This window comes from Megalobrama amblycephala, linkage group LG13 (genome assembly GCF_018812025.1).
Source record: "Megalobrama amblycephala isolate DHTTF-2021 linkage group LG13, ASM1881202v1, whole genome shotgun sequence".
Lineage (NCBI taxonomy): Eukaryota > Metazoa > Chordata > Actinopteri > Cypriniformes > Xenocyprididae > Megalobrama > Megalobrama amblycephala.
In genome coordinates this window covers 40,816,502-40,843,714 of record NC_063056.1, presented here as the reverse complement: position 1 = coordinate 40,843,714, position 27,213 = coordinate 40,816,502, and the positions used below count along the sequence as shown (strand labels likewise).

Below are 27,213 nucleotides of genomic sequence, written 5' to 3'. Positions count from 1 at the left end.
TGGAAAACACAGCATATTGCAGCCATTAAAACCAGCAAACAAACTGGGTCAGAGATCGCAGATACTACCAGACCTAAAAACCCTCAGCATCCATCTGAAAATCTGACCAGAGGCATATTAAAGTGGACATATCATGAAAATCTGACTTTTTCTGTGTTTAAGTGTTATAATCGGGTCCCCGGTGCATCTACCAACCCAGAAAACATGAAAAAGGACAACCCAGCCATTACTGACAATCCTCATTTTGGCTGCGTGAGATTCCCAGCTTTGTTGTTGTTGAGCTGTTAAAGCTCCGCCCTCTTCTGGAAAGGGGGCGGGAGCAGCAGCTCATTTGCATTTAAAGGGACACACACAAAAACGGCGTGTTTTTGCTCACACCCAAATTGGGGAAAATTTGACAAGCTATAATAAATGATCTGTGGGGGATTTTGAGCTGAAACTTCACAGACACATTCTGGAGACACCAGAGACTTATATTACATCTTGTAAAAGGGGCATTATAGCTCCTCTTTAAAATACAGATCAACTGCGCTTGTTCCTGTTGCGTTTCCTTAATCAATCTGGCAACCCGCGTGAGTCTCAGGAGGCGTCGGGCGGGGAAACAACTCTCTCCAATATTTTGAATTTGGACTGCAATACGCATTTTAACCACTAGCTGTCAATATTACATACTGCACCTTTAAATAATATTTGAATAAAGGGTGAAGACACTTTTGGCCACTACTCACATAAAATTGAGTTAAGAACCCTACAGTTTTATACTGAACCTTTTCTTCTAAGAGCTTCTGACAATAGACGGATCGTGTTATCACATCTAATGTCTTCGCTCGCTGGTAGTCACACGTTGACTTGTATAAAGTTAAGCATTTCTGAACTTTGTTGCGTTGGCAGCTCTCATGGATGAAGCGAATCTCTGTATGTGTGAACGCTTGCTCAATCTCACATTTAAAAAAAAAAAAAAAAAAAAAAAAAAAAATCACACACCTTTTTATGTTTTGCTTGCTTTTGAATACAAAACCAACACTCTCAGAGTGAGATGTATATAATATATAATTCTCCACTCGAACTGTGAAGAACATGACGTTTTCCTGCAAATCGGCGCATAGCTTTGAGCTGCTGAGTGAGTACTGAACCCAAACTGTGCTTCGAAGAGACTAAAGGAACACAAAAGTGACAGCATCAAACCCTCAAACCATTGTGCAAACCGTATTGAGATTGGGATCGAAGCGGACGACCTTTCCCTCGATGGATTTGGAACTGGTGTTGTACATGGGGTTTTCGAATGTAGCCTGACCGTTGTTGTTTTCATGCACAGAGCAGCCGGTGAACTCCGCTTTATCAGACTTCCTGCCGTCAAACGAGAAGGAAAAGACCATCAGGCATCAGAATTCCCTGCTTTTTTCCATCATTAATTTCACTGGAGAGATTGCACCTACCTCTGTTTATACAGATAAAACCCAAAGCCTGCAAAAATCAGGGCAAAGAAAGGCACAAGAATCGCAACGGCCACAGAGCTGCTGTTGGTTCTGGGGGGAATCTCCGGGCTCTTGGTGGACTCCATTATGTTCAGACCTGAATGAGGCATGATGGGAAATAGTCATGTTTAATTCAGCTACTTTAATCTAAGTGATGTGACTGAAAAAAACAGCATGAGTTCATAACTGTTTGAGTAAAACTCGAGATCAGATTAAAATAAAGCTACATGATAGTGTGATTTATTTGTTGTTACATAAATGAGTGATGCACGATATTATGAAAGATCTGCTCTTATTATAATTAAACTGTACTGACATTATGATTGGATGGAACTACGTGTCTAATAAGATGATTAGAATGATCAAAACACAATTATGCAAGTGTTTAGTTATATACATATATTCAGGTTCTCTGTTCTATGTGTATGCAGTGTATATATATATATATATATATGCACACACACACACACGCACACATAATATTATATTTGAAATAACTACTTTTGAAATAAAAGAGTTCTATAATTGTGTTTATTTACCATTATATATGAAGCACATATTATATTATATTATACACGCACACACACATATATCTATATATATCTATATATACATATATACACATTATATATACATTATATTATGTTTGAAATAACTGAAGAATTGTATAATTGTGTTAATTTACCATTATATAAAAAGCATGTATTATATTATATTATATTATATTATATTATACACACACACACACACACACACACACACACAAACACACAAACACACACACACACACACACACACACACACACATATATACATATATATATATATATATATATATATATATATATATATATATATATATTATGTTTGAAATAACTAAAGAATTACATAGTCTTAATTTACCATTATATATAAAGCATTATATTATATTATATTATATTATATTATATTATATTATATTATATTATATTATATTATATTATATTATATTATATTATTATATTGAGCCAAACAGGAAATATTACACACTTTGCACTGAATTTATAACAACATATTCAGGATTTATAAATATTTATGCAGATTTATTTATTCTATATATTCATAGTTATAGTTAATTCATATATATACATATATATATATATGAATTAACTATAACTATGAATATATAGAATAAATAAATTCAGTGCAAAGTGTGTAATATTTCCTGTTTGGCCCAATATAATATAATATATATATATATATAATATAATATAATATAATATAATATAATATAATATAATATAATATAATATAATATAATATAATATAATATAATATAATATAATATAATATAATATAATATAATATAATATAATATAATATAATATAATATAATATAATTTTCGGTGTGTAAACTTAAATATATATATATATATATATATATATATATATATATATATAATATATTAAGTTTATACAAATCTATTGTCTGTTAAAGCTAAAATATTGTCTGTTTAGGATATAATATATAATTTTATTTGTATCTACATATTCAGGATGTATTTAATTAGATTTTTATAATTATTTCTTGTTTCACTGAACATACACCCATAAATATAATTTATAACATTTATTTATACACTTAAATATAGCTCACCTTGTCTCTGTAGTCCAAAAGGGCCGTAATCTCTACCTTGTATGAAGCCTTGAAACAAATACGTGTTTCCTTCATGATCGGCAGAGACCTCGAGGAGAACAACAGCACAGATGAACACCATGTTCTGTGCAATATCACAGGTACTGCTCTCTATCGCTCTCAAAATACATGTTTTCTTTCACTGCGAGGATTAAATTGCCATAAACAGTGTTCAGTGAACGAGTACAGCAGGGCACTGCTGCAGCAGAGGAGAAATACTACTCTGAAATATACAACCAATCTCACCACTTCTGTGCATCTATAAAGCAGGCATCAATAGTCAAATACATATATATATTCTTTAGTAATATGACCAAAATGTGGGGTTTGGGCATGAGCATACTCTATTTTTCATGCATTATTCGAACAGACTTGTAGTTAAAGTCTGAAAGCGTAAATCTGACTTACGAAGCCGTCCATGATCAAGGTCTCGTCAGTGATGGTGCTGTAGCTGCTCTTCAGCAGAGCTCTCATGTGATGCAGACGCAGCGTCAGACGAGCCGCTCTGCTCTTGTAAACACCTGTGTGAGGATGACAAACGTGTGGCGTTCACTTCATTCAGAACACCTGCTCATTAATGCGAATGTACGCCGATTAATATTTATTATATTTACAATAACATCAAATTCAACTGATATGTTGTCACAGGTGTGTAAATATTGGCTACTTTACAACAGCTTTGAATGTGGAGCGTCCGATTAGACATTTAAATTATCTGAACTATCAACTTTATATTAGTTCCACAGTTATGTTTCAAGCTGTTTTTGCACACTTTTTTTGGTTTGTGTCCAAGTTCCAAATAAAAAGAGAAAAAATTAAATGAGAGGATTTATGTAAGGAATAACTGATGATGGGGTATTGAATTATTAGAAAAATGACACACACACACACACAGGTGGCAAAGCAGCCACAACTCAAACCTCAGGAGTGCATTATTTTATTATTATTCAACGGACCGGAGTCAATTATTCATTGGGGCTCTGAAAGTAATAACTCCTTTCATTTCCTCCATAGGGAATTGATTTTTAACAATAACTTATAAACCATTAAAGTCAGCCCTACTGTGAGCTGGAGGTTGTTAATCGATGGTATTTGCTTGGGCTGAAGCCGTCAGCCCACATTATTTCAAATTAATCGTGTTTAACAGTGGAATCCATGGTGAAAAACTACATTACCCATGATGCTCTATAGAAAATTCCACCAATCAGAGTCAAAACAAGCTAAACGCAGCCCTTTAACCCCGCCCACTCCTGTGAAGCACTAATCAAGTCGGTTTCCCGACACTCTCAAAATATGTAAATATTTGAATTTTTAAATGAGAATTTTTTTTTTTGATTATGCCGTTCGCAATGCTTCATGGGATTGTAGTTTTTCCCCTCACTACACAGTATTTGTCTGATTTTCAAATACATTTTTGCTTCAAATCAAACTTTGTAATGTTGTGATTCACTTTGTTGCTGGTTGTTTTTGGTTCATGGCTTAAAACGCTTTAATACAGACTTTTTAAAATCCCTATGGGAGAAATGATGGAAAAAAAAATCAGAAAGCAACTGTGCTGAAAAAGTGGGCGGGCACTAATGCACTCTATTGCATGCCTTAGAATGTTCGTCAACCAATCAGAATCAAGCATTCAGCAGCCCTGCAGTATAAGCATTTTTAATTCACTGGATCTTCCAAAACAGGCGTTATCACCTGGTTATTAAATATATATATATTTAATAACCAGGTGCTAGTCAAAAGACACTACTAGTCAAAAGTTTGGAAACATTACAATTTTTAATGTTTTTGAACAAAGTCTCTTCTGCTCATTAAGGCTGCATTTGTTTCATAATAAATACAGAAAAAAACATTAATATTGTGAAATATTATTACAATTTAAAATTATGGTTTTCTATTTTAATATACTTTAAAATATAATTTATTCCAGTGATCAAAGCTGAATTTCCAGCATCATTACTCCAGTCTTCAGTGTCACATGATCCTTCAGAAATCATTCTGATATGATGATTTATTATCAATGTTGGAAACAGTTGTGCTGCTGAATATTATTTTATAACCTGTGATATTTTTTCAGGATTCATTGATGAATAAAACGTTAAAAAGAACAGCATTTATTCAAAATATAAATCTTTTCTAATAATATAAATATTTACTATCACTTTTTATCAATTTAACACATCTTTGCTGAATAAAAGTATTAATTTCTTTCAAAAAAAAGAGAAAGAAAAAAAATGACTGACCCCAAACTTTTGAACGGAAGTGTATATTGTTACAAAAGATTTCTATTTTAAATAAATGCTGTTATTTTGTAACTTTTTATTCATCAAATAATCCTGAAAAAGTATCACAGGTTATGAAATATTATTAAGCAGCACAACTTTTTTCAACATTGATAATAAATCATCATATTAGAATGATTTCTGAAGGATCATGTGACACTGAAGACTGGAGTAATGATGCTGAAAATTCAGAAATAATTTACACTTTACTATATATTCACATAGAAAACAGATATTATAAATCATAAAATTTTTACTGTATTTTTGATCAAATAAATGCAATCTTGGCAGATTCTCACTGAGCCCAAACTTGTGAACAGCACTGTAGTGATTGTGACTGATACTGCAGTAAAAAGCAGATTTACAGTGTTTAAGAGGAGCCGAGCGAACAGTAAGTGACGTTCCCCCACATCTCCTGCCACGAGCGCTTGTGTGGCACAGGTGAGATTACACAGAGCAGAAGTGCTTATGACACGAGCTGTATGTGCAGCGTCTTACCTGACAACAGCAGTTCTGAGTGTCTGTTCGTTAAAGTCACATTGACTTTCCCCGTCGACACGTTAAAGCTAGTGATTGTCAAAGTCATCGGCTGTTTCGCTCCTTTATACTCAAACGAACCTCTCCACACGTACGTCGGCGCGAACACATCGTCAGGAACTGTAATGAGAAGATTTAATGTGTCAGATGAGGTTATGAAGCCATGAGCACAATTAACACCTCAAACTCTTTCCACGGATCTCACTGTGAATGACCTCGGAGCAGAAACGACCGCGAGCTCAGACTCTTTCACAGTGAAGTGTTACTCTACAACACACTCCAAACACTGTTTCAGCCGCTAAAAAGCTGATAAAATGCTTTTATATCTATATTTGTGACAACTGTAAGCTGCCTACAGTTAAACTAATGAACTGTAATAATCAAGGAAGAATTATTCTGATTAATAACCTCAATATATAATAATAATAATAATGATAATGTATGTGGATTTATAACAAATATTCAGATTTGTATAATTATTTCTTGTTTGGCACAAAAGATAAATAAAAAGAGAAAACATTAAATTAGATGATAATAATAATTTAATAAAAAAAGTATATTTACAAGATCATTAGCAATAATATTTAATTATATATTCATTCAGAATTGTAATCATGTTTTATCATATTGCTGTTGCTGCCATTTTATAAAAGCATTAATATCTATTTATTTATGTATTTATTTATTTATAATAGTATTCATGTTGTGTACATCATATTGCTGTTGGTGCCTTTTTTAAAAAAAGCATTAATATTTATTTATTTATTAATTTGTAATTATGATCATGTTTTGTATCTCATGTTGCAGTTGCTGCCGTTTTATAAAATCATTAATATTTATTTATTTATTTATTTATTTATTTATTTATTTATAATTATAATCATGTTTTGTATCTCATATTGCTGTTGCTGCTGTTTTATAAAATCATTAATATTTATTTATTTATTAATTTGTAATTATGATCATGTTTTGTATCTCATATTGCTGTTGCTGCCGTTTTATAAAATCATTAATATTTATTTATTTATTTATAATTATAATCATGTTTTGTATCTCATATTGCTGTTCTGCCATTTTATAAAATCATTAATATTTATTTATTTATTAATTTATAATTATGATCATGTTTTGTATATACTGCTGTTGCTGCCGTTTTATAAAAGAATTAATATTTATTTATTAATTTATAATTATGATCATGTTTTGTATCTCATATTGCTGTTGCTGCCGTTTTATAAAATCATTAATATTTATTTATTTATTTATAATTATAATCATGTTTTGTATCTCATATTGCTGTTCTGCCATTTTATAAATCATTAATATTTATTTATTTATTAATTTATAATTATGATCATGTTTTGTATATACTGCTGTTGCTGCCGTTTTATAAAATAATTAATATTTATTTATTAATTTATAATTATGATCATGTTTTGTATCTCATATTGCTGTTCTGCAATTTTATAAAAGCAATATTTATTTATTTATTTATTTATGCATGTATGTATTTATTTATTTATAATAATGTTCATGTTTTGCATGCCTTTTTATAAAAGCATTAATATTTATATATTTATTGATTTATAATTATAATCATGTTTTGTATCTCATATTGCTGTTGCTGCCGTTTTATAAAATCATTAATATTTATTTATTTATTAATTATAATTATGATCATGTTTTGTATATACTGCTGTTGCTGCCGTTTTATAAAATAATTAATATTTATTTATTAATTTATAATTATGATCATGTTTTGTATCTCATATTGCTGTTCTGCAATTTTATAAAAGCAATATTTATTTATTTATTTATTTATGCATGTATGTATTTATTTATTTATAATAATGTTCATGTTTTGCATGCCTTTTTATAAAAGCATTAATATTTATATATTTATTGATTTATAATTATAATCATGTTTTGTATCTCATATTGCTGTTGCTGCCGTTTTATAAAATCATTAATATTTATTTATTTATTAATTTATAATTATGATCATGTTTTGTATATACTGCTGTTGCTGCCGTTTTATAAAATAATTAATATTTATTTATTAATTTATAATTATGATCATGTTTTGTATATACTGCTGTTGCTGCCGTTTTATAAAATAATTAATATTTATTTATTAATTTATAATTATGATCATGTTTTGTATCTCATATTGCTGTTGCTGCCGTTTTATAAAATCATTAATATTTATTTATTTATTTATAATTATAATCATGTTTTGTATCTCATATTGCTGTTCTGCCATTTTATAAAATCATTAATATTTATTTATTTATTAATTTATAATTATGATCATGTTTTGTATATACTGCTGTTGCTGCCGTTTTATAAAATAATTAATATTTATTTATTAATTTATAATTATGATCATGTTTTGTATCTCATATTGCTGTTCTGCAATTTTATAAAAGCAATATTTATTTATTTATTTATTTATGCATGTATGTATTTATTTATTTATAATAATGTTCATGTTTTGCATGCCTTTTTATAAAAGCATTAATATTTATATATTTATTAATTTATAATTATAATCATGTTTTGTATCTCATATTGCTGTTGCTGCCGTTTTATAAAATCATTAATATTTATTTATTTATTAATTTATAATTATGATCATGTTTTGTATATACTGCTGTTGCTGCCGTTTTATAAAATAATTAATATTTATTTATTAATTTATAATTATGATCATGTTTTGTATCTCATATTGCTGTTCTGCAATTTTATAAAAGCAATATTTATTTATTTATTTATTTATGCATGTATGTATTTATTTATTTATAATAATGTTCATGTTTTGCATGCCTTTTTATAAAAGCATTAATATTTATATATTTATTGATTTATAATTATGATCATGTTTTATTTATCATATTGCTACCAATTTTATAAAAGCAATCATATTTATTTATATCAATGTTCATGTTTTGTATCATACTGCTGTTGCATTTTATAAAATAAATAATCTATTTATGGCATTTGTTGCAGTGGTTTTGTCATGAAAAGTGCATTTGAACACTCTTATCATAGTAAAATAAGTCAGTCATGACATAAAGCTCTCTTAACCATGGTAAAATCAGTGTAACTCACCTTCCCTGCCATTTGATTGATTTTATAAAACAGCATCAACATGCTAACGGACACCAATGTTCAAAAGAAATTAGTACATTTACTCATAAAAATCACCACAATATCATCCATTAGATTAACTGAAGTTGCATTAATACAGACCTGAACGGATGTAAAACATTACAATAACTTTTTATAAAGATAAATGAACTATTCTTTTGCCAAATGCCTGCCTTTGTCAGTCAAACTCAAGTCAGTAAACCCAAACACACAAAATGATTGACAGGCAGAGAGCGATTCTGATCAGCACAGGTCACTCCCCCGACACTTCAGCGAAATCTGACACTTTATCCATATCATTCCCAAGCAAATGACTTACCTTTAAGACACACCTTTAAACACAACTTCATTTTCACATGTGCAGGCAGTGATTATAAAGTCTGACATCGTTCATGTACGCACACTCACCGTTGACTTTGGGACTCGATGTTCCTTGAACAGGTGTTACGACTTTTTCTGATGTTTTGGAGCCAGCTGAAAGACATTAGCACACACATCACTGCACCGACGGAATGGGTTTAAGGAAACGCATTTCACACACGACTTCCCACATCAAGCAAAGGAAGTTTCAGCCTCGACAAGACAAAAGAATCTAAAGAAAAGTTGCAGGTCACAAAATCCAGACCGAAAACCCATCTGAATTCTGCACTGATCTTGAGCGTGTGTGTGCTATATTGATGCCGTGTAGGACCGGTTACCTCTACAAACGGGCACTTTCCCAGTCCAGGATCCATCCGGACGGCACGCCCGGTGCTCGGAGCCTCCGGTGAGGATGAATCCAGGCTGGCAGGAGTAGAGCAGCGTGTAGCCGAAGGAGGGCAGGTCCATGCCCAACACGTTGGCATGCGGCGGGGTCTTTGGTTGCTTACAGGAGTGGGCTGCATTAGGAGAGATATGTCAATGCTCATAAAAACAGATCCAATAACTCTTTCCCTGCCAGTGACCTATTATGCCCTCTTTCAAAGTCTTGGTTTAGTTTTGGGCTCTGTTAGAAGAGGTTTGCATGCATTATTTTCCTCATATTCTCCATTGTTATTCTCCATATTCTCCATTGCAGCTCCTCTCTTCCCAGTATGTCAGTAACGCTCTGTTTAGTTCCTGTCTCTATGAAGCCCCTCCTTCTGAAAAGCACAATGTGCTCTGATTGGTCGGCTGGAGCAGTGCGTTGTGATTGGTGTTTTTGGGGAAACTCACAAAGCAAAACATCAAAAGGGTATGCAAATGAAAAATGGTCCTAATAATAGGATTAAAATTCATTAAGCAATAATACACATTCCCAATTTCTTTCTTTTGATTTTTGGGAGAAATATGACAGACAGTTTTGTAAAATTCACACAGAAATACAGTAACAAGAGCTGCTGATTATAAATGCAACAGAGTTTGTACATTCACATGATGTGCTGTATGATTGATAAAACTGTATTTTTCATTTTCTCATAAAATAACATGCATATGGAAAAACAAAACTCCTGGAGGGGGAAATAAAAGTTGCATCATGACATACAAAATGGATGACTTGCACACAAAAAACTATATAATAGCCGACTGGAAAAGATGAAGTAAAGGCACACACACACACAACTCAACTATAAAAGTGTGTGAGTATGTGTGTGGAGGTAAACGAAAGGGACTCACAGATGCATTCGGGCTGAGTGCCACTCCAGGTCAAATCCTGCTGGCACGTCCGTGTGGTGGAGCCCAGTAACAAGTGACCGGTCTGACAGTGGAACTTCACTGTGCTGCCCACCTGAGGAACAGAGATAAGACTGTCAGAGCACACACACTTACACACACACAGACTTACACACACACACTTAAACACACACTTACACACACACACACAAACACACACACACACACACACACACACACACACACACACACACACACACACACAAACACACACGCACACAGATTGAACTGAACATCTTTGAAGCTTGAACATTAGAGAAGTCTTTTCTGCTCATCACAAACATTTTACATTTTTATAGAATCTGTTTAGAAATGTATTTCTCACTGGGTTAAAACCACCCAATCGCTGGGTTAAAACAATCCATTCGCTGGGTTAAAACCACCCAATCGCTCGGTTAAAACAACCCAAATGCTGGGTTAAAACAACCCAATCTCTGAGTTAAAACAATCCATTCGCTGGGTTAAAAACACCTAATCGCTGGGTTAAAACCAACCCAATCGCTGGGTTAAAACCACCAAATCACTGGGTTAAAACAACCCAATCGCTGGGTTAAAACAATCCATTTGCTGGGTTAAAACAACCCAATCTCTGGGTTAAAACAACCCAATCTCTGGGTTAAAACCACCCAATCGCTGGGTTAAAACCACCAAATCGCTCGGTTAAAACAACCCAAACGCTGGGTTAAAACAACCCAATCTCTGGGTTAAAACCACCAAATCGCTGGGTTAAAACAACCCAATCGCTGAGTTAAAACAGTCCATTCACTGGGTTAAAACCAACCAATCGGTGAGTTAAAACAACCCAATCTCTGAGTTAAAACAACCCAATCTCTGGGTTAAAACAATCCATTCGCTGGGTTAAAACCACCAAATCGCTGGGTTAAAACAACCCAATCGGTGAGTTAAAACAATCCATTCACTGGTTTAAAACCACCCAATCTCTGGGTTAAAACAACCCAATCTCTGGGTTAAAACCACCCAATCGGTGAGTTAAAACAACCCAATCTCTGGTTAAAACTACCCAATCTCTGGGTTAAAACCACCCAATCGGTGAGTTAAAACAACCCAATCTCTGGGTTAAAACCACCCAATCTCTGAGTTAAAACAATCCATTCGCTGGGTTAAAACACCTAATCGCTGGGTTAAAACCAACCCAATCGCTGGGTTAAAACCACCCAATCGCTGAGTTTGTCTATTTTCAACCCAACTTGCGTTGTTTTTAACCCAGCATTTTTTAGTGTATTATTAAAAGCTACACGTTCTACATCCTCAATTCAAATTGAAACTGAATCACAAATCAAAAGGCGTTTTCTCACTTCACTCTCCTGTTAATACACCTGAGAACCTGTGCATTCTTTCATCTCTTTATTTCTGTTCGTGTGTTGTAAGGAAAAACAGTCTCTATGTAAAGTAAGCTCTGTATAAACGGCAGAGATGATTCTCAGCATTACAGCAGAACATGTGAACGGTGAGGAGGGGAAGCGGAGTCTGAGAGTCCTGCTGAGATGAAAGACTCACAACACTGGAACATTAGATTTCATTACAGCACACACTTCTGAAGGAGTCGGTGACAACAGCAGCCCGACTGACACAAACAAGACACTCACAGAGAGCCAGCCGAGACCACCGCTTTTATTTTGCCCTTCAAAGAGCTCATTCCTCAAGGCGAGAGTGATCCAAAGCAAACTGAACAGCCCAATGCTTTTCATATTAGACCTGTCGACCGCAGATGCCGGGGGTGACGACCGTCCTGAGATTATTGCCATTGCTGGCTCCGAAATCTATTCCATAGCTTTGGCAGTGCATAATGCATATTTGTTGTTTTTTTCATACTTTTCAATATTTTTGCATGCAACTGTTTTTTGCAATTTTTATTTATTTAAGATCCTGCTCATATGCATATATGCAAAAGCTTGGACAATGATTTAAATATGATCAACATAAATCTGTTGACCGTTTAAATGACTTTCAATAACTTGTTCAGCAATAATATCTGTACTGTCCCTTTTAGCCTCCATGAGAAAATGTCTAGACTTAATTAAATAGCCATTAAATGGTTTAAAATAAATAAATAAATAAATAAATAAATAAATAAAGTGTCAATATTGAGCATGTTGTGTGGTTGTAATAAAATGAAGCATAATAAAGCTAAATAAATTAATAAAAAGGAATTAAAATAATAAAAAGTCAAAATTAAATAACAAAAAGTCAAATAAAGTAATAAAACAAACTAAACTAAAATAGAATTATATATATAGTTTTAGCAACACTTGTGCCAGTAGTGAGAACGTTTTATGTTTGTAAAAAATAAAGCATAATAAAGCTAAATAAACTATTTTTTTCCCTTGTGCCAGTACTGAAAATGTTTTGTACATAATAAAATAAAATAAAATAAAAATCATAGTCAAATAAAAATAAAATAACAAAAACTCCAATAAAATAATAAAACAAACTAAATTAAACTAAACTAAAAATAAAATAAAATATAAAATAAAATATTTTAGAAACAATTCAGACTCAGACAAGTCAAATAAAATAAAATAACAAAAAGTCAAATAAAATAATAAACTAATAAAAAAATGAAATAAAAATAGAATAAAATAAACAATAAAATTTTAGAAACACTTGTGCCAGTACTGAGAATGTTTTGTGGTTGAAAATAAAATAAAATATAATAATAGTAAAATATCATAGTCAAATATAAAATAAAAACCAAAAACGCCAATAAAAAAAATAAAACAAACTAAATTAAACTAAAAATAAAATATAAAATAAAATATTTTAGACACACTTGCATCAGACTCAGTACTGAGAATGGGTTGTAATAAAATAAAATAATAAAGTAAAATAAAAATAAAATAACAAAAACTCCAATAAAATAATGAAACAACATAAACAAAACTAAAATATTTTAGCATCACTTGAGCCAGTATTGAGAATGTTTTGTGGTTGTAATAAAGCATAATAATATATAAAATAAAAAATAAAATAAAAAGTCAAATAAAATAATAAAATGAAATAAAATAAAAAACATTTGTGCCAATTTTAAGTATGTTTCAGAATGTACATGTCAGTCACTCTCAGCACTGGTTACTGATAACCAGTTCAGTTGACCACTTCTACCTCTGATCTGATATTATGGGAGACGAAATTGGCAACGAATGTCAAACTGAAGAGCCCAATTGATGTTTCATTTCTCCTGCCCCCTTGAGGAAGAAACGGTGGGCTGTGAAGAACCATTCGAGCGACGGCAGACGCGTTCGGGCAGATATAGTGAGTGTTTGAAGAGTAAACTCTCCCCTGACAGTAAGAGCTGATGGCGGGAGACAGTCACATGGTCCTGAAACTGGCTCTTCACACAGCATTTGACTGAATCAACTTGACAATAAATCAATTGTGCTTATAAAGACCCGCACTGACACATACTCTCTGATGTGGCATTAACGTCTTCGGATGAGACCGTCACCAGGCCAGCGAATATCCTTTTGTCTCAGCAATGATGGAAAATATGATTTTCAATTCTTAACAGGCACATCAAAAGTCACATTGTGCCATTTGAAAGGGCCGTTTTTGCACTTGAAGATAAAAGCAGGCTACAACTGACAGAAACGGCCCTTTTGAACTTATTCTCATCATAATGGCTTTGACACGAGAGTCCAAGACAAGCGCTTCTTACCTTAAAGCCCAGACTGCTGTTCAGAGAGCCGAACTCCGGAGTGCCGGGATTTTCACACGCTGTCCGAGTTGGTTCTGCGGTAAAAGCAGGACGACACGGTCATTATCATCTCCTGCACTGTTATCTTGATAATTGGGTTAGGAAAAGCTGATGTAGACATTGATGTAATGGCAGTGACCCGCAGAACAAGGTCATAATGTTCACATTCGAAGGCTGAAGTGGATATAAAAAATAAAAAAAATCGGTGGTTGCTAGAACTTTACGGAAAAAAAAAAAAAAACGGATTGAACTTAAATTAATACCGTTCAAAACTTTGAAGTCAATAAAATCCTTTTTTTTTTTTTTTTTTTTTTAAATGAATGCTTTATTTCAGCAACGATGCATCAAATTCCTTTTAAGGCAAGTCAATGTCAGAATGACTGAGATGACCAATCAGATCAAAGGAGGCGGGGCTTGACCGTTCACAGAAGATGAGTGCGAATTCCGATGTGATGCTTTAGTATTAAAAGTGAAAAAGAAAGACTTAAAGGTGCAGTAAGCAATTTGGATCAGACTCAAGCACCAAAACACACTTGGAGCCAATCAGCAGTAAGGAGCGTATATGCTCATTGGGGGAAGGTGTATGTGTTGGGGGCGGAGCTGTACGGATGTGGTGTGATCATTTTGGGTAGGGGCGTGTTTGTTTTGGTGATTTTAAATATCAAAAGCGCTACTCAGAAATCACTTACTGCACCTTTAAGTAGACTGTAAACCCTAACGCTCAAAATAATTAATTGGTTTGAGTAGGACAAACTTAAATTAAACACATTAGTTCAGTCAAATTAACTTTTATGAGTTTTTAGTACTTTCTTTTTCCTTCAAGTTCACAGAACTGATATATTTTAAGAAAACTGAACTGTTTTACTGTTTTGAAATAATGCAATTATCACCCCCATTTTTTTAGAACAGACATGAAAATGCACTATCCAAACTTAAATTATTATAATTCAACAATGTTTTGGAGTACACACCTAAGTTTGGTCTTGTTTTAACGAAGACACTCAGCAGATTATTGATGAAGTGAAAGCAATAGTTTGAAAAAGTATGAAAAAACTGTTAATTCTTTATATTTGAAAGCCAATAACCAATATATTGGCCGCTAAAACTAAATTAGGGACGGACCGTCATGAAAGTTTTGGCTGATACCAATAATTCTTTATATTTGAAAGCCGATAACCAATATATTGGCCGATAAATCTAAATTAGGGACGCACCGATATGAAAGTTTTGGCTGATACCGATAATTCTTTATATTTGAAAGCCGATAACCAATATATTGGCCGATAAATCTAAATTAGGACCGCAACGATATGAACGTTTTGGCTGCTACCGATAATTCTTTATATTTGAAAGCCGATAACCGATATATTGGCCGCTAAAACTAAATTAGGGACGCACCGATATGAACGTTTTGGCTGATACCAATAATTCTTTATATTTGAAAGCCAATAACCAATATATTGGCCAATAAATCTAAATTAGGGATGCACTGATGTGAACATTTTGGCCGATACTGATAACCGATAATTCTTTATATTTGAAAGCCGATAACCGATATATTGGCCGATAAATCTAAATTAGGGATGCACCGATATGAAAGTTTTGGCCAATAATGATAACCGATAATTCTTTATATTTGAAAGCCAATAACCGATATATTGTCTGATAAATCTAAATTAGGGACACACCGATATGAACGTTTTGGCTGATACCGATAATTCTTTATATTTGAAAGCCGATAACCGATATATTGGCAGATAAATCTAAATTTGGGACGCACCGATATGAAAGTTTTGGCCAATAATGATAACCGATAATTCTTTATATTTGAAAGCCAATAACCGATATATTGTCTGATAAATCTAAATTAGGGACACACCGATATGAAAGTTTTGGCTGATACCGATAATTCTTTATATTTGAAAGCCAATAACCGATATATTGTCTGATAAATCTAAATTAGGGACACACCGATATGAAAGTTTTGGCTGATACCGATAATTCTTTATATTTGAAAGCCGATAACCAATATATTGGCCGATTAATCAAAATCAACATTTTTTTATATAATTTTTGAGAGCCTGATTACAAAAACAAAAGATTCACCATTTAAAAACCAATTATAATGTTCTCATTATAATTTTATGTAGCTTATATGAAGTGAATCCAATCATATTTCAAGCAAAAATCTCAAGTGTCTCAGCTGGAGGAAATAATCCATCATTTATCGGCTTTAATATATTAGCCGAATTTTCGGTAGCGAAATAGCAAAAACATTAAAAATCAACATATATCGGCTGATACCGATATGGTAGCCGATATATCGTGCATCCCTAACTTTTACCATTAAAATTGTGATCATTTTTCACAGTATATGTTCATAAGTGTTTTAGTAGTATTCGTTGAGGTAAAACGCACCTATGCAGCGCGGCTGTGTCCCGCTCCAGGTGGCATCAGCTCGACAGGTGCGTGTAGAGGAACCCACCAGCAGGTAGGGGGCGCTGCAGCTGTAGCTGACCTCGGCTTTGAAGATGAAGCTCTGACCCTCTCGTCTGGTGCGGGCCGGTACGCCGGGGTCACCGCAGAACTTGGCTGTAAAGACGGATGAAAGGATGAGTCATTTGCAACCCATTTCAATCATACAAATGGACTTTTCGACTGACATACGTTATTTAGTGAGAAAAAAGGCTGATGTAATCCTCTGGAAATTTGCAGTCTAAAATAGCTTTTATAAATGTTCTAGTCGTCTCTAACAGGGTGATTATCGTTAACGAAATCTAAAACTATTAAAAACATTTTTGTTACTAGAAATAAAGACCTTTTGTTAACTGAAAAACTAGTACATAAATGATACCAAATAACATAATATATATTTCACCTTTAACCGGGTTTATTTTGATTTAATTTGAACTTTAAGCAGTCATTCTATGTTTAATGCAACTAACTAGCAGTTGATAAACACGATTCTATTTCTGATTATTTCTTCTTAGAAAATGATATGCTTCTGAAACGTACACATCTGATCCCATCACTGCCGCCGTCAAGGAAAATCTGATAACCTTGATTTCTGAATCATTTATCTGCGAGTAACCCAACCTGACCCTCAAAACAAACTCCTGAGGTGAACAGGAGAAAAATACTGCTCAAAAATACATGATCTGAGACGGACAGAGCGAATTCAATACGGGAGGAAGAGTCAATTATTAAACCGACAGGTCCTACATTCTGAAGGAAATCTCTGCGTATGATTCGAAAAACTCAGTGACCCTTTCATTCTCACATTTTGAACTCAAGAGCTCATTTTCCACAAGCCAAGGATTTTCCTGCAGGGACAAACTCTTCAAAAGTTTGATTTTATAATGTTTTTGAAAAAAGTCTCTTCTGCTCACCAAGGCTGCATTTATTTTGATCAAAAATTCAGTAAAAATTATGAAATATTTTTTACAATTTAAAACAACTGTTTTCTATATAAATATATAGTAAACTGTAATTTATTCCTGTGATCAAAGCTGAATTTTCAGCATCATTACTCCAGTCTTCAGTGTCACATGATCCTTCAGAAATCATTCTAACATGATGATTTACTGCTCAAGAAACATTTATGATTATTATCAATGTTGAAAACAGTTTTTACAAATTAATATTTTCATGGAAACTGTGATACACTATCACTCAAAAGTTTGGGGTACATAACTTTTTTTTCTGAAGGATCATGTGACACTGAAGACTGCAGTAATGATGCTGAAAATTCAATTTTGATCACAGGAATAAATTACACTTTACAATATATTCACATAGAAATCAGTTATTTTACATTGTAAAAATATATCACAATTTTTACTGTATTTTTGATCTAATAAATGCAGCCCTGGTGAGCAGAAAAGACTTATTTTTTCACTCATTATTTAGGTGCAACAGACTCTAAAATGAAGATAAACAGCTAGAGGTTTGGCATTTTAATTGGCACACTTTGGTTTTGCCATACAAAAGGAAAGAAAAGCACCTTTGAGAGCGCATAAGACTGACAGACCCCAAATTAAATCTATTTCCACATTTGATATGTCACGATTTCACTGAAGCAAAAGTGTTTGACGTATAAATTGCAGTGAAACTCTGCAGGCTACATGGTATTTAAAGATCAGAAGTCGAGCGGCGGGTTTGAGCGGCCCCATGAGTGCACAGGTCGGCTCACCTGAATGTGAATCAGATTTATTATCCCTCTTTAGAAAACGAAGCGGAAGGCCAAAGGGGTCTGACATGCTCTGTGATGTTTAATTCACAGGCTGGAAAGCCGAGTGTGACCGCATGGACAGAATGCAGCTGAGTGGATGATCACATGCAACAGATTATACTGCACAGCGTCAGTGTGACAGCGCTTAATACACGTCAACTCTGATGGCCGTCGGTTAAACAGCTCTAAAGCGTTTTAAACGGCAGATCAGTCAGTCTGCGGCCGTGAGGATCGGGCTTTCTCTGAAGCGCTTTGACACATAAAGCTTTTGCAGTCTGCGGTGATGAAACGAGATCGCCCGGTCGCATCTTCCACAAACGACCTGAAGGAGAAATGACAAGGTATCTGCTCTTCACGAGTGTTTTCCAAACATGTGATTTTTATAGTTTATACAGACTTATTTCCACAGACACTTAAAAATGTCACTGCATTACATAGTAAAATATCAAAGCAAGCATGATTTGTTTTAAAGAAAGATACAGAAAAACACTGCCAGTTGTGGTTGCAAAAATAATTCAGTAAAAAAACAGTAAAAATTGAAACATATTTACAGAACAACCCATAAATTTACAGTTTTGAACTGTAATTTACAAAAAAAACTACTGATTACATTTAGCAGATGTTTTTTTTTATCTAAAGTGACTTACAAATGAGGAGAACAGTAGAAGCAATAAATAACACATTTTTTTTTTTTTAAATGTTAAAATTTAAAAAATTTTGATTCATATTTTTGTAATACAGTACCATTCAAAAGTTTGGGAGTAAAGGTTTTTAAATTGCAAAATAAATAAATAAATAAATAAGTATGATTTATTTTAAAGAAAGATACACTGTAAAAGAAAAACACTGCCAGTTGTGGTTGCCAAAATAATTCAGTAAAAATACAGTAAAAATTTAAACATATTTACAGAACAACTTAAATTTACTTTAAACTGTAATTTAAAAAATAAAAAATAAAAACTACTGATTACATTTACATTTAGCAGATGCTTTTATCCAAAGTGATTTACAAATGAGAAGCAATCAAATAAAAAGTAATAATTTTTTTTTTAATTTTTACATTTTTTTTATTAATATTTTTATAATACAGTACCATTCAAACGATTGGGGCTAAGAATTTTTAAATGGCAAAATAGATAGATAGATAGATAGATAGATAGATAGATAGATAGATAGATAGATAGATAGATAGATAGATAGATAGATAGATAGATAGATAGATAGATAGATAGATTAAATTAACACTTTTATTCAGCAATGATGCATATCTTTAAAGATATTAATAATGTTACAAAAGATTTATTTCAAATAAATGCTGTTCTTTTGAACTTTTATTAATGAAAAATATAAATTTTATTAATATATATATATATTATTATATAATATATATTTTCTGCTAATTTAACAGAAAAATTATTTTCTGCTAAATTAGCCAAGCCACAATGTTACTAAAATATGTTTTGATCCTCTAACATACAGTGTATATATACACTGAACCATAATAACACTGGTGATAAAGAGAAAGACATGATGAATTGTAAGTAGCTTTTCAACAAGCTGGGGAAAACATTCATTTAACAACATAAAACCCTAATGCACATAACTGATAACAAACAACTAAGAAGAAACATCATTTAATAAATTAAAAACATGCATTTAACAGTAATTTACTGTAAAATTACATGAAATGTAAGCTTAGATCTATTACAGCCCCCCACCCGTAACTTTCACATTTTTACAGTTGAAATTGAATTTTTCTTTTAGTGTAGATCAAACACACTTTGCCCACATGTGTACTGATCGAATGCATTTTCACTTTGAGCGGGTGTATTCTTTGCATTTATAGTGTGACAGGCCAGCGCCACGTATAAACACTTACTATAACATTATATATTCCATATGCAACGGCAGGTCAAATGTGGCTCCGCGACAACACAATCTGTGATGCATGGAGACCGTTCTCATCTGACTGCTTTTTTTTTTTCTTTCTTTCACAGAAAAATTATTTCAACAGCTCTAGGCTAGAGCAAGTTATGCATAATAATGAGAAGTGGAGGACCCAGTCAGGCCCGTGTGTCAGAAGAAACTTCCTTGATGAATAATACAATGCTTTCAGCACAACAAAAACACATCTGAATTTCACAGCGCAGCTCCAGTATTCACAGCGTGATTAAATATATCCATTAAATCTACTGATGGCCAGATTGAACGCTTTAATATTCAGAACTTTCCATGAATACGGTACGCTTTGGTGTTTCATTATTTCTTTAAAGCATTAGAGGCACAAATTTATTTTTCTTTTGGTCTTAACTGTTAGATTCTTACGCAAGATAAAAATATTATCTAACATTAAATTAACCAAGAATGAACATTTTGGAAAAACAGAGAATTTTTTGAAAACATCATATTTACACTATTGGTCAAAAGTTTGGAAACATGAGATTTATGTTTTTGAAAGAAGTCTCTTCTGCTCATCAAGGCTGCATTAATTTTGATAAAAAATACAGTAAAAATTCTGAAATATTTTTACAGTTTAAAACAGCTGTTTAATGCAGAAAATCAGGGTTGTAGACAATATTTAAACTATCAGTCCAAATTTTGAAAACATGAAATTTATGTTTTTGAAAGACTTCTCTTCTGCTCATCAAGGCTGCATTGAAAAATATAGTAAAAATACAGTAAAAATTGTGAAATATTTTTACAATTTAAAATAGCTGTTTTCTGTGTAAACATATAGTAAACTGTAATTTATTTCTGTGATCAAAGCTGAATTTTCAGCATCATTACTCCAGTCTTCAGTGTCACATGATCCTTCAGAAATAATTGAAGGATCATTAAAAAAAAGATTAATGGGGGAAAAACCAGAAAAATTAATTATTAATTTAAATAAAATGATCTTTTCTACAATTTAAGGGATAAATGAGTTACAAAAACAACATTTGATATTAAATAAAAATAAAATAATATTAAAAATAAATTAATAAAAAACAGAAAATGTATTCAAATATTTATAAAACATTAAATTAAATATTTAACACGGAAAATCAGAGTTGCAGACATGTCCCAAAAACATTGCAAGCCCTTTAAAATGAACCGAAAATAAAATGTAATATTTATTTTAACCTCCAGCAACAACCAGCATTTTCTACACCTCATTTCACTCATCATTTGTTGAAAATGAAGGGAAAAAGGCCTTATTTTCCGCTCTATTCCCAGAAAAAGGCACATGGCGTTGAGCTGGATCTACGAGACGAGGCTTTAATTTCTGAGCTGCCGTTTGTCTCTGATCGCTGCGCTTGGAAGCTCGTATTAGCACGGCTCTAATCTTGTAGCTCTGGCAGACTCCTGCAAGAATGAATTACGATTTATGCCTTATCAGCAGGAAAAACTGACAATCTAGAGTTTCTCGCACCTTATCTGTGCCCTGTGCACATGTGAGCAGCTCTTTAAAGGTGAACGCAGATACTGCATTACATGGGAGCGAAAGATGTCGGGATAAACGGGTCACAGCTGGAAAAATGCATTCATTCAAGTGAAAAATCCTGCCCTCTAAAGTACACATGGAAAGTTAATGAGGAAGAAATTAATGAGTTGTTTACTTTAAAACAGCATGTTTGAGAGAGTTCAGCAACAACTTTATGAAACTGGGATTGAGCAGGAGTGAAAGAGGCTTGTGCTGCATGTCATTTATTATTCTCTCCATTCTGAATGTAATGAAAGCATTAATGTAAATATATATGCCGTCTGAATGGAGAGAAACGTCATGAAGTCGTCAGAAAATTAGCCGTTAATTACACTCTCTCACTGCACTGTTTAGGAGGAGATTGCTTTCCTTTATGGATGGCAGAGGATTGTTGGTTATGGATGATGAAAAGGACGTCTTTTTACATTTATGAAGGACAGGATTGTGCAAAAAGCTCTCACAAATAAACGCTGATAATCATGCTGGTATCAGTTATTCAGATTATATCTTTGTGCTGTAAAGAGGCTTCTTCTCATCAAGTTCAAGTTTCAAGTTTCAGTTTTATTGTCATATGCATATTCGTACAGAGTACCACAGCAATGAAATACAATGTGCCTTAGCACTCTCTCAGCACCAGTCAATAAATAATATAAAATAAATGGGATAAAATAAAACTAATTTCAAACATACGCTCAAACCTCAGCCCTCCTTCCACTTACGCTATAATTCAGTAACCTTACAACCTTCATCTCATTTCACACTCGCAAAACAGCTGAACAACATTCAAAATCACATTTTTCTGATTCTTGACTCTTACTCCTGTTGAAAATGAGTTTTATACACAATCTGTTTGTTTAGAGAATGAACTGATATTATTTTTGACACAAGTATATCTGACATATATGGATATAAATATATAACTCATCATGTCTGCGTCCCAAATCTCATTTCCGCCACATAAGAAAAAGAAAAAATCATGCTCTCGTAAATCAAAATTATGACTTAAATCATAATTCTGAAATAAAAAGTCATAATTTCAACTTCGTAAATCATAATTTTGATTTAAGTCATAATTTCGTCGTTTTAATCTCATCATTTTGACTTTTGACTTTTTTTTCCACATATAAGTCAATTTCAACTAAATCATCATTTTGACTTTTTAAGTCATAATTTCAACTTTTAAGTCATAATTTCAACTTTTAAGTCATAATTTCATCTTTTTAAGTCATAATTTTACGGAAGAGGGCCAAGCAATAATAAAAAAAAAACATCTCGAGATTAAAGTTGTTAAATTTCGAGAAAAAAGTCGAAATAAAATGTTGAGAATAAACTCATTAAATTATGAGAAAAAAGTCGTTAAATTATGACTTTTTTCTCGTAATTTAATGACTTTATTCTCATAATTTAACAAATTTGTTCTCGTAATTTAACGACATTTTTCTTGTAATTTAATGACTTTATTCTCATAATTTAATGACTTTATTCTCATAATTTAATGACTTTATTCTCAACATTTTATTTCGACTTTTTTCTCGAAATTTAACGACATTTTTCTCATAATTTAACGAATTTGTTCTCGTAATTTAACGACATTTTTCTTGTAATTTAATTACTTTATTCTCATAATTTAATGACTTTATTCTCAACATTTTATTTCAACATTTTTCTCGAAATTTAACAACTTTAATCTCGAGATGGTTTTATTTTTTTTATTATTGCTTGGCCCTAATCCTCTTCCATATAATTTCGACTAAGTTATAATTTCATATTTTAATTAATAATTTCAATTCAGTCTGTCATAATTTTGACTAATACTTTCAACTTTTTAAGTCATAATTGGAACCTTTTAATCTCATAATTTTGACTTAAGTCATAATTTCAACTTTTTAAATCATAATTTTAATTTAGTACGTCATAGTTTTGACTAAGTAATAATTTCATCTTTTTAAATCATAATTTCGACTTTTTCAGTCAATTTCAACTTAAATCTCATCAATTTGAATTTGTTAAGTCTTAATTTTGACATAGTATGTCATAATTTTGACTAAGCACCGTTTTTGGGTCTACCACTTGACTTTTTTGTCCCATAACCCGCAGGATCTTTTAAGAAAATGTAAAATGACTGTCTTACTGTGTCCAACCTCAGCAGTGATGGCGCGTTGCGAGAGCCCTTGTTTGTGCAGCTCAACAATCCTGGCACGTTCAAAGAAAGAAAGCCTTTTTGCCTTTGCCATGAGGAGATCATGACAGTCAAGTCACCTTTATTTATATAGCGCTTTTTACAATGCAGATTGTGTCAAAGCAGCTTTACATTGATAACTGGTACATAATTTTGCTGCACAGCAGCTCTTAAAGAATAGTGTCAATGCAGGCAGATCAAAGCACTGTTGAATAAATGTCAAGAATACTGTTGAATATCAAATGTCAAGTCAAATGTCAAGTGTCCCCAACTAAGCAAGCCAAAGGCGACAGCGGCAAGGAACCCAAACTCCAACAGGTGACATCAGGTGGCAAACAGGTGGCAAATGGGTGTTAAAATGGAGAAAAAAAAAAACCTTGGGAGAAACCAGGCTTAGTTGGGGGAGCAGTTCTCCTCTGGCAACAGTGCTTTGTTATGATTCAGGTTGCTATCATAAGTCCGATAGGATCGCAACATTCAGTGTGACTGCCTGAAGGACAATGGCATGAAAGCCATATTTTTGCACAGATTTTAACTTTTTAAGGCTATGGTCTTAAACTTTTGATCAGCTGATGAACAGCCTGTTTGAGTTTAAATGCAGTTTTCAATAAATTGCCTACTCTCTATTTTTGTCTCTTGCTCCTGTTTCTTCTCTTGGCATTTTGAAGCAGTACTTACAACCTGGTTACGATCCAGCAGCGCAAAATGCGAATACTGGTCATTTTTTCTTAAGATTTTGTTCAGGTGTGTATATGTGTGTGTGTGTGTGTGTGTGTGTGTGTGTGTGTGTGTGACGGCTCTCTGTTCTCATTCTGAATATCAAGATGTTGCTGCTCCATGTAAAGGTGCTGTAAGCTAAAAGTTTTTGCATCAGTATGCATAAACTGTCCTCCTATCTGACAGGCACTGAAATAGGTGTCTTGAGAAATCACTGCCGTCTCTGTGACAAACCTAGAATCTGTAAACAGCAAAAAAACTGTCAAGAGAGTGACTCATGCTTTTTTAACCAGTCAGTAGCCAATCAGAACGGCTCTCTGCACATTCTGGTTGGCTGACAGCAGCTCAGCTCAAATGACTTTAGAGGGCAGAGTTTTGGGAAGAGGACGAATGACTGAAGTCAAAGAGAGTTAGAAGAAGGAGAGGCCTTTAGGGACAAGGAATGACTTTATATCTCGCAATTCTGACTTTATATCACGAAATTCTGACTTTATATCACACAATTCTGACTTTATATCACGAAATTCTGACTTTATATCACACAATTCTGACTTTATATCATGAAATTCTGACTTTATATCACACAATTCTGACTTTATATCACACAATTCTGACTTTATAACTCGCAATTCTGACTTTATAACTCGCAATTCTGACTTTATATCACACAATTCTGACTTTATATCACGAAATTCTGACTTTATATCACACAATTCTGACTTTATATCACGAAATTCTGACTTTATATCACACAATTCTGACTTTATATCATGAAATTCTGACTTTATATCACACAATTCTGACTTTATATCACACAATTCTGACTTTATAACTCGCAATTCTGACTTTATAACTTGCAATTCTGACTTTATATAATGAAATTCTGACTTTATATCATGAAATTCTGACTTTATTTCACACAATTCTGACTTTATATCACGAAATTCTGACTTTATATCACACAATTCTGACTTTATATCATGAAATTCTGACTTTATATCACACAATTCTGACTTTATATCATGAAATTCTGACTTTATATCACACAATTCTGACTTTATAACTCGCAATTCTGACTTTATAACTCGCAATTCTGACTTTATATCTCGCAATTCTGACTTTATATAATGAAATTCTGACTTTATATCATGAAATTCTGACTTTATATTCACACAATTCAGACTTTATATCACACAATTCTGACTTTATATCACACAATTCTGACTTTATAACTCGCAATTCTGACTTTATATCTCGCAATTCTGACTTTATATAATGAAATTCTGACTTTATAACTCGCAATTCTGACTTTATATAATGAAATTCTGACTTTATATCATGAAATTCTGACTTTATTTCACACAATTCTGACTTTATATCACACAATTCTGACTTTATATCATGAAATTCTGACTTTATATCACACAATTCTGACTTTATATCATGAAATTCTGACTTTATATCACACAATTCTGACTTTAATAATCTGACTTTAAATCGCAATTCTGACTTTATATCTCGCAATTCTGACTTTATATAATGAAATTCTGACTTTATATCATGAAATTCTGACTTTATATCACACAATTCAGACTTTATATCACACAATTCTGACTTTATATCACACAATTCTGACTTTATATCACACAATTCTGACTTTATAACTCGCAATTCTGACTTTATATCTCGCAATTCTGACTTTATATAATGAAATTCTGACTTTATATCTCGCAATTCTGACTTTATATCATGAAATTCTGACTTTGTCAAATTCTGACTTTATATCACAAAATTCTGACTTTATATCATGAAATTCTGACTTTATATCACACAATTCTGACTTTATATCACACAATTCTGACTTTATATCACACAATTCTGACTTTATAACTCGCAATTCTGACTTTATAACTCGCAATTCTGACTTTATATAATGAAATTCTGACTTTATAACTCGCAATTCTGACTTTATATAATGAAATTCTGACTTTATATCATGAAATTCTGACTTTATTTCACACAATTCTGACTTTATATCACACAATTCTGACTTTATATCATGAAATTCTGACTTTATATCACACAATTCTGACTTTATAT

The 27,213-nt window shown here is 32.4% G+C and overlaps 1 protein-coding gene across 1 annotated transcript in view; it reads right to left on the bottom strand.

Moving 5' to 3' along the window:
- Window positions 1-379: 379 nt before the first annotated feature.
- csmd3a (CUB and Sushi multiple domains 3a) overlaps window positions 380-27,213 on the bottom strand; it is a 343,356-nt gene continuing 316,522 nt past the window's right edge. Inside the window, 10 exon segments of the mRNA XM_048153480.1 lie at window positions 380-1,347; window positions 1,437-1,572; window positions 3,112-3,199; window positions 3,559-3,671; window positions 5,928-6,086; window positions 9,525-9,590; window positions 9,815-9,994; window positions 10,752-10,863; window positions 14,485-14,558; window positions 16,942-17,115. Of these exon segments, the coding sequence (XP_048009437.1) occupies window positions 1,188-1,347; window positions 1,437-1,572; window positions 3,112-3,199; window positions 3,559-3,671; window positions 5,928-6,086; window positions 9,525-9,590; window positions 9,815-9,994; window positions 10,752-10,863; window positions 14,485-14,558; window positions 16,942-17,115 (1,262 nt within the window). The 3' untranslated portion in view covers window positions 380-1,187.